General features: G+C 39.4%; 1 protein-coding gene across 1 annotated transcript; it reads right to left on the bottom strand.

Moving 5' to 3' along the window:
• Positions 1-982: 982 nt before the first annotated feature.
• LOC149238618 (uncharacterized) lies at positions 983-2,188 on the bottom strand. The gene has a single exon (XM_089369621.1). The coding sequence runs from the start codon at positions 2,186-2,188 to the stop codon at positions 983-985; it is 1,206 nt and encodes a 401-aa protein (XP_089225747.1).
• Positions 2,189-9,977: the final 7,789 nt, after the last annotated feature.

The raw sequence follows: 9,977 nt of genomic DNA, 5'->3' as shown, positions 1-9,977 counted from the left end.
GCTTTTTATAGGAGTTTGGTTTAAGCCAGAACCCCAAGTATTTGAAGGGCGCTTCCATGGTGTAAACTTCAAAAGGTAAGATGGCAGTGATCTGAGAGCATTCATTCCTGTTGAAACCTTCCATAATAAAATGGGATTTTCTGAGATTGATTTGCATTCCTGTGGCTTTCATGAACAGATCCAAGATGTTCTTTAGTTCCTTCACTTCACTCAGACTTCCATTAGTAAAAAGCAAAATATCGTCTACAAAAAGAAGATGTGAAATGAACAGATTTACAGCTACTTCCAAACCTTTTATCAAACCTGTCCTTTTTGCTTCCATAATCAGCCTGCTAAGACCCTCTGCCACAAGGAGGAAAAGCAAGGGAGAAAGGGGGCATCCCTGTCTCAGTCCCCTTTGACCTTTGAAGAAAGGGGACACTGCTCCATTGATTAGGACAGCAAAGCTTACACTGGTGACACATCCCATAATCCAATTGATGAACTCCAGCTTGAAGCCCAGATGTGTTAGCAACATCCTGAGATAAGTCCAGCAAATTCTATCATATGCTTTTGATAGATCAATTTTTATCACAGCCCCTTTCTTGATTGTCTGTCTGATACTATGGATCGTCTCCTGCGCTACCCCTATAGCTTCATGAATCTGCCTTCCATCCAAAAAACCAAATTGTTCACTTGAGATGTTGTTTGACAAAATTGGTTTCAAGCGCACAGCTATAATTTTTGCTATGATTTTGTAGACACAGTTGCAGAGGGAGATTGGTCTAAAGTCTTCAAAGGAGTCAGGGTCCTCCTTCTTTGGAATGAGGGCGATGAAGGTAGAATTGAAAGGGGGAAACATCTCACCCTTCCTTCTAGATTCTTCCAGCACTTCAGTTAGCTCATCACCAATTGAATCAAAAAAATGGTTGAAAAGTTCAATGGTCCACCCGTCTGGACCTGGGCTTTTATCTTTTGCCATGGATTTGATAATATGCTCAACTTATTCCTTGGTCACGACATCCATTAAATTTTCAGCTTCCTCTTCTTCGACAAATCTGGGGAAACATTGGGCAGTTCTGATAATTTCTGCTAAAGTAATCCCTCCTTGAGCTGTAAAGAGATTTTGGAAATGGGCTTTACCCATTCTTGAAAGTTCCTCAAAAGAGGAGGCTTCTCTTCCATTTTGATCCCTGAGCTTCCAGATTGTGTTAGCATTTTTCCTACCTTTAGCATAATTGTGAAAAAACTTTGTGTTCTCATCACCAGCTTTCAGCCAAATATCCCTGCTTTTTTGCCTCCACTCCTCTTCCCTCTCGAGAAGGATCTTGCTTCTTTGTTTTTCTAACATCATAATCTTGTCCTTTGAGGCTTGATTTACATATCCATCAGCCTCAGGCTCCTCAAGATCTCGGAGTTCAGCATCTATGAGGGAGAGCTCCTCATTCTGGGATATCTTCCGAGCTTTGGCCCACTCTATAGTTGCTTTTTTGAGTCTTTTAAGATTGTCCCAAAAATGAGCTCCTTTGCTTTCTGATGAAGAGCTGCTCGGATGTATCCAAGTGTCCCTGAAGAGGATATTGAAAGACTCCTCCTGTAACCAGGCCACATTGAATTTGAAAGGAGTAGCGGGTTTAGGAGGAGGCTTTTGAAAATCCAAAAGGATTGGAAAGTGATCAGAATTTCCCCCTTCTCCGACCCACTGCCGGAACATAGGGATGCTGTTAATCAAATCTTCACTTATTAGGAAACGGTCCAACCGCTTCGCCACCCTTCCCTCCCCAATTCTTCTGTTCCTCCACGTGGGCTTGACTTTGATTAGATTGACATCAATCAAATTGTGAGATAGGAGAGAGTTTGAAAAGAAATCAGAGAGCGGGTCTTCCCTGGCTGAAGGACCCCATGACTCCGCAATCCCAATAGAGAAATTTAGGTCTCCTCCCATGATAACACTCCTGTCTTTAACAAGATCTTTTGAGAGCAAGTTGTTCCAGAAAATCTCTCGCCCTTGACATGGCCCGTAAATATTTAGGATTAGAAAAGAAAGCCCCATGTCAGGAGAGGTGACCTCAAAGCCAAGAGCATGGTCCATGCCCCAAGTGCTATTGATCATCATCCTTCCATCTTTAACACCAATGGCCAGCCCCTCGGAATGGCCTACAGCATCTAAAGCATAAAATGTCCAACCTGGGAGGGAGGATCTGAGCATAGATTCCACCTCAAGGCTCTTCCCAAGGGTTTCTTGAAGAAAGAAAATGTCCGGATTATAACGAGTAATCAACTCTTTTAAGGCCAGTTTTTTGGGTTTACTGGCTAACCCCCTACAATTCCAGGACAGAAGGATCATTTTACAACTTGGTCAGGGGTATTCGCTGCTCTAAGCGCCCCAGTAATGGACATTTGCTTCCCATCAGCAACGTCAAACTTTGCTTTGACCTGAGCTTTTGACAAATTCGATTTCCTACCCCTACCCTTTCTTTTGGAAGCATGGGAAGAAGAAGGGCCTAAACCACCTATCGGATCAGGAGTCTCTAAAGACCTATCCTGCCTTTTGTCCAGGGATCTCAGATTATAATGACAGCTCATGGTGGAGGAAGAAGGAATTTGTTTATCAATAGATACATCTTCGCAATTCAAATCTATGTTGGGAATGGCATCAATAAGCTTTTCAGTAGAAATACAATCAATATTCCTATAAGAGTTTTGAACTTCGATTTTATGGTTAACATTAAGATCATGGGAAAAAGAAACAGAACAATGATCATGAGTCATACCGAGATGATCCTCCATCACAGTGTCGGGGCCATCTGCTATCGGCTCCTGAGATTCCTTCGCCGGGGTTTCTTTGGCCTTTGGTTCTTCAGACATAGGCTTGTCGCTTCCTCTGATTGGCTCCTCTATATTACTGTTCCTCTCCGCCACAGCTGCATCCTTCTGTGCTCCTTTAGCCTCAGAAGCCTGTTCCTTTCTCACCTTTTTCTCCCTCTGCTCATCTGGTCTCTGTGGCCTTCTTCTACGATTACCCAAAGGGCAGTCCTTTGCCAAGTGCCCGTGTACGTGGCACCTATAGCACCGAAAAGGAAGGTGCTCATAATCCAATGGCTGCTCAAACACGAATTCTCCATACTCCAGCTTTATAGACTCCGCTAATCCCTCCTTAGGATTTAAATGAACCAGAATCCTTGCCATTGTTCTTTCGAAGGTATGGAGGAAAGACATATCCGCTTCAAGATAAGTGCCCAGCAGGTCCCCTATGGATTTAAAAACTGATTCAACCCACAAGAACGGAGGAAGTCCTGGTGCTCTGACCGATACTGGGAACTCATCCGCCTTCTCCCTATTTGCATCAAAATTTGGCGTCCATCTCTGAAACAGGACCGGGCGGTTTCCAATGATCCAGTTCCTCTCAAAGACCCAATCAGCATCTTCTTTATTGGCAAAACTAACCATGAACCATCCCTTTACTAATAGGGCCACTCTGAAGGAATTTGAAAGGGAGTTTTTCCATTGGGTCTCCGCCCACTGGTTTAATGATTTACCTGATGGATTCCTCCCTCCGGTTCTTCCTACCAGAGTGCATTCCGCCACAGTCAGCGCATCCTGAACTTGGACATCCATGCCGAGGACCAGGTTGCCTTCGAAGGTCTTCTTTTTCAGAGAAAAATCCTTCTTTCGGGTCGCCTCAGACTTGTCTTGACCCCGATCTAAAGGCCCTCCCAGGGGACTAGGGTTTGCACTGTCTTGATTGCCCTAAGGATTCCCACAGTTTACTATAGGAATTTGTGGCTCCGAAAATCCCCGTGCATGCTGTCCATCTACTTCCAAAGCCACCTTTTCGCCGACCCCCTGTCCTGGATTCCCAGTAGTACTTGCACTTAGTGGGGGTTTCCCCACCTTCTCGAGGCTTACCTTCTCTCTTCCTTCAGATAACAACCCTTCTTGACTAGGGTTTTGGGAGAGCTTTAAGGGAGAGCGCCCCACAGAATGCCAGTTGCTCCTTTCTAGATCCGCATTCCCTGTCTTCGAACCCCCGCCAACTGATCTCCAAATGACATGCTTGGTCGGGAAGTTTATGATGTCTTCAAGCCCTTCGGAAATCCTGGCTGGGACTGAGAGGGGTTTCAACTTGCTGCCATGAAAACCTACAGAAACCAAGAATGGGTTCTTTCCCGGTAGAAGAAGTGGGGAGGTATCCTTCTTTCCTTTAGCGCATGGTCCGTCCACACCTGCCTTAACCTCTAACTGTTCGGGTTTCCACTTAGGGTTCCACGCGACCTCCGAAAACGGCTCCGTATCACCATGGCTGCCAAAAAACTTAACCAAGTTTTGGGCGGTTACCTCTTGTCCCCAAACTGAAAGCAGATCCTCTGGCGTCGGCTCCAGGTCAACTGAATCGGAAGATTTAACCATGGTGAAAGAAAAAACAGTAAAAAAAACCCCAATACCTGACACTCCACACTGTGCTTAGCTGTAGGTGTCGATGCCGCTTCGGAACGGGAAAAGCCGGTTCCCCAAACCAGCTGCTGTCTCTCCGTAGATTAGCTTATCTTCGCCGTTCCCCGTTTAGCCTTCAGAATAGCACTTAACAAAAGTCACTACCAGATAAGTCCTGGTACCTCTCCGGTTAAAGTTTACAAGCCGATTTTACTGATAAACTTCCAGGTTAAACAAAACGCCTTCCCACCCGTGACCGTTTTGACCAGCCCGCCTCGAAACTTCCGCCCAAACGTCTACCCCGTACCGTAGCTGTTACCTTCTGCCATAAACTACCTAAACCCAGTACTGTAGCTACCTAGGCTGGCTTCCTAGGTGATCCCAGGTCGAACCCTGCCGCCTCCATCGCCCTCGGCTCTGTTCATAAATCTCCCATAATTGGGTTTTATTGTTAAAAGAATCAATTTAAACATAATATTAGTCTTATATAATATTTCCGCTCGTCGATTATAAAATTTTATCAACCTCCCAAGATAATTAAATATAATACTCAACATACCCAAAATTACTAATAGTACCTTAAATTGAAACTGGTATGGGGATAGACATATTCGTATAATTCTATGATTAAATAATCTTTATGGAAACTTTAAAATTGTGCCACCTTCTCCTAAAATAGTAACTCAACGTAGAAAATTTCATATCTACTATATCATATTATAATTGAATTAGTTAATAATACTAATATATAAAATATTCATGTCATCAAAAAGTATTAAACAACATTTTATAGGAGCCTTAAATAATATTAGAAGAAATAATGTAGAGAGTCAAAAATTAAGACATCAAATATTTGCTTTTGCAAGATTATATAAATTTTGTTTTATATAGTCTATCAGGATAACTTTATCGCAAAAAAGTATTGATTGGATACATTCAAAGTAGTGAACTAACTGATTTTCAAAGTTAATCTAGTTAAAGTTTTAAATTCTATTTCCACTGCGTAATTCCAATTTTAATGAAATATATGTTCTTTCTACGGTGAAGAAAATTGCTAAAGGTTCAAAGAAAATTCCTGGGTGATTTGATGATCAAATCCCCCGAAGTTTTCAAAGAAACCTAACGATTGGTGATTAGAAAAAATGTTCGTGACATCATGGTCTTTGTGTATTCTGAAGGGATTTATGGGTTACCTATGTTTGAATCCTCTCCACTTGGCCTCACTATAAATTTTATCAGAGTGGGAAAAGGAATTTCCCTTCTTTGCTATAGGGTTATGAAATTTTATGTTCACTTGAAGTTATGGAGGTAAAACCAAAATCAATAGTATTTTTGTAATGTTGAGGAGAGATAGATATTCAAAATGTGGTCCAAGAAATTTCCATTCCTTTATCTTATCATTCTCATAACAAAAATACTTAAAACTACACTTTTCTTCCCAACTGAAATTAAAGTCGTGGGAAGTATATGATATCCTGCTAAGAATTCAAAATTTTTTTAAAGTCCTTATATCATAATATCACAAAGAGAATTTGTACTTACCCCTTCTCTGATGCTTCTCCTTAGTTCCCAGGGTTTGGATGGATATAATGTATGAAATCAAGCTTCCTGTAGTTCCATGTAACATTCAGGTAGCACCATGTAACAAATCTTGTAGTACCTTGTAACAAATCCTATAACACCCTATAATAGATCCTAAATCTCTCCTATAATAGACTGTGAAAGAGATATATGGGCTATGTCATCCTCTTGTGGCAGTGGTGAGCCTCCCTTGGCTTTAAGATATATTTTTTTATGCAAAATGAGGCTATGGAGTTTGACTTATGTGGTTGTTGGTTGAGTGGATGGAAATGGGGAATGACATGTTGAGGAGGATAGGCAAAAGGAGAAGGCATGGACCATTGTGAGTTGTTTGGAGGATACTAAGACTGAAATAGTGCATTATGACTTGTACTGAAAGGAGGAGGATAGTGTATACCTTGCATATCTTGTTGATATGGTCTAGGGATTTGTGGCCTCCTTTGGTTGACAAAGAAAAGTTGCTCCATGCCTCCTTCTGCTCCTTGATACAAAGATTTCAGACCTGGAAGAGGCATGTACTTGTTCGTTGAATGAGTTCCCTTACACACGAATCATATTTATATGACATTCAATGGTAACTCATTTATATGGTGCCTCTTGATGCATATAAGGAAAAATATGGATAATTCCCTTTCTGCCTCTTCTTGTTTTTTCTTAGTTTGCATTAGGACCATCCGCATGGATAGATCTACTTATTTTCCCTCGTTAGATCTACTTCTTTTTCTTGCATCTCTAAGGTGGTTATTAGTTATACATTGTCTTGATATCATCATAATTGAGCTGGTAAATATCTCCATTAGACAACATGTTGAGGGTATCCATCAACTCTTCTTTGAACTCTTAGAGTAATACTAGCTTCATTGATTTTGGATCAAGGGTGTAGTTAGCTCTCCTGTAGCTCAGTTGAAATCATTCTTCAAGTTACTCGAGGGACTCATCTAGCCCTTGACTCATCCTTCAGATTTATTCTTTCGTGCCCCTTTCCATGTGATAATATGTTTACTTTGTGTTGAATTCTTGGTGCATCTGATCCCATGAAGTAATGCTTCCTCCTTCCAAATTCATGAACGAACGTAAGGTTTCATCTTTGAGGGTGGAAGGAAACAATTTAAGCTTATTCTCATTAAAGGTGTAATTATATATATTACAGACAACAAAAATTGAAACATGAACAAATCAGGGTCCTCAAAAGTTATTCCATGGATGTTTGGGAGAGCAATGGTCTTAATATTCTTCATCTTGGCTTCCCCATTTGTCTCTCTAATATGAAAGACTTCAGGATGCCTATTTCTAGCCATATTTTTAGTGGGTGATGGAGGTTCTTCTCTTATGGGTTCCTCAAAAATTTATGGTTTCTCACCCCAAAGTTTCTCCAATCCTCTGTGCTCAAAGTAAGAGATCCACAGTCACCAAAAAGTGAAGGTTGACTTCTTGTAGAAGTGGGGATTTTAGGCAAGAATTTCGATGAGTTGTCCCTAGATATATGAGGCATGAAATAAATTACTTTCATTTTTTGTTTTATGTATTTTATAAACAGAAATACTAATGTAAAAAAAAAAAATTCTCTTCTTTTGAGGAAATGGAAAGAAGTAACTTAAAACAGAAAACATCACCATTTCAGCACCTACCTGACAACAACACCAAAAATTGATGAGCCCTAGCATTGAAACAAGAATGTTGCAACTCCCAATGCTACCAAATTTAATTTATAAATCTAGCGTTCACACAAAATAAAGAGGCGTCAGTACTATATGTACACCATTAATGTTTCTACTTAAGGTAATTTAAAGCAATGAGGTGAATCAATATGCACAAAGACTGCTTTCAAAAATTGAGTAGCTAGAAAACAACTATCTTTGCAAGAAAAGAATTGACTGAAACAAAATCCATTCTACTGCAAAGAATCAAATAACATCAAATAAACGCTAATCAAATTGCATGAATGTAAATAATAGAAATTTATCTTAATCTATCTTGCAGAAAGTAGATGACAGAAAAGTAACCCTAATCTATTTTGCAGAAAGTAAATAACAAAAAAGTAACCCTAATCTATTTGCAATTAATAAACCTATTCTATGATAGAAAAAGGAATGACTAAAGTAGATTATATTCTACTTGCAAGAAGACAATCAAATTCTTAAGAGTGTTGATGAATCACTTTCTTTCTATATAACACATAATAGAAGAAGTATAACCTAGCTGCAGAATTGAAGCTACAAATATGAAAGAAAAGTATCTATGGGGCTATGGTCTTCTCAATTCCATATTCAAGGCTTAAGTGATGTCGTGGAGTGTGGAACTTTCCTGAGAAATTTATGGTTCCTCCACTTGCAACCATCATTTGACACTTTGGTGCTGGATATAGGAAGCAATTCAATTCCTTGGCGACCTTACAATGGATAAAATTATGGGTACTTCCCAAATCAGTCAACACTATTACCTTTTTCTTCTTTATATGCCCTTCTATCTTAACAGTTTGAGGAGTGGTAATTCCATCCAATGCATTACACGATATGGTAGGATTCATTTCTTCGTTTTCTAGGGTTTGTTCCTGGTGTATATCATCTTCTTTTGATGTTTCTTGTTCCTTTTCTTCCTCCTCTTCACAATATATGTAAAATAATTTCTTCTCAGCACACTTATGACCTTTAGTGTATTTTCTATCACAACTGTAACAAAGCCCTTTTGATCTTTTTTCTTCCAATTGTTATGGTGTCAACCTTGTAGGTTGTGGATGGCTAGGGGAAGCAACACTTCCATCGTTATGATTATGAGTGGTAGGCTTCCTTATTGCCATAATTTTGTTTTCCATTTTTCTTTCCAACCTGAATGCCTTCTCCAATGAATCTGGCTCCCAAAGGTGAACCTCATGTTGGATGCTATCTTTTAAAGTCCCTATGAACACATCAATCCTATTCTCCTCTGGAATATCTTTTACCCTTATATTTAATTTTTGTAAGTCCTCAATGTGCTCCATCATTGAACCCTTTTGTTTGATATTTATCAATTGGCTAAAAAAAGTATTGCTTTTTGTATCCTCATAATGTGCTATCATTTCATCCATAAAAATAGTCCAAGTGATGATTTGTTTACGAGAGAAAAGCCATAGATACCATACAAATTGATTTGGTTCCAAATATAAAGTTGAAATGCGTACCTTCTATGTGTTTTGCACATTATGGAGATCGAAAAATTGATCCATCTATAGTATCCATGTTCTAGGATCCTTGCCATCAAACTTCCTCATATCAATCTTTGGAACATGGTAGTTCTTCAATCCAACGTCGGAGTCTATGAAATCATGATTAACATTTATTTTGTTCTCATCATGAGATTCCTTTACTACCTTTTTGCCGTTAGTGGGCATTTCTTGCAGAAACTTTGTCAAATTTGTCTTCAAATATGTCTTCAAATATTCCATGGCTTTCTTTAAATCATCCATCTTAACTTCCATGCCATCCATCTTAGCTTCCACGCTATCCATCTTAGCTTCCACGCCATCCATCTTAGCTTCCACATCATTCATCTTAGCTTCTACGCCTTTCCTTAAACCATCCATCTTAGCTTCCACGCCTTTCTTTAAACCATCCATCTTAGCTTCCATGCCATACATATTAGCTTCTATGTCTTTCTTTAAACCATCCATATTAGCTTCTACGTATTTCTTTAAACCATCCATCATAGCTTTTGCTACTTTTTCTGCGAGTGAAATTTGTGGAATTTGGTCTCCTAATTTCGATATATCATGTTGCATTTCTTCCTCTTCTTCATGATTCATGATAGAGATTTGAGGTTTCCTACTAGGTGTTTCCACTTTCTTTCTTCGGGGCATCAATTATCGATAATAATGCTTCACTATGCCCTTTGAATTCCTTCAAACTAATTTTTCAAACCAAGCTTATGCAAAATTTTAAAAAAACTACAGACCTTTTTTTTTTACTTTATAGGAGCTTGATATTGAATTTGATGTATCTCTGTAATTT

This window comes from Pinus tabuliformis, chromosome 8 (assembly GCF_031772625.1).
Source record: "Pinus tabuliformis cultivar Carrire ecotype Pingquan chromosome 8, CPIR1, whole genome shotgun sequence".
In the NCBI taxonomy this organism is placed as follows: Eukaryota; Viridiplantae; Streptophyta; class Pinopsida; order Pinales; family Pinaceae; genus Pinus; species Pinus tabuliformis.
The sequence above is the reverse complement of the archived record's forward strand: the minus strand, read 5'-3'. Positions and strand labels throughout refer to the sequence as shown.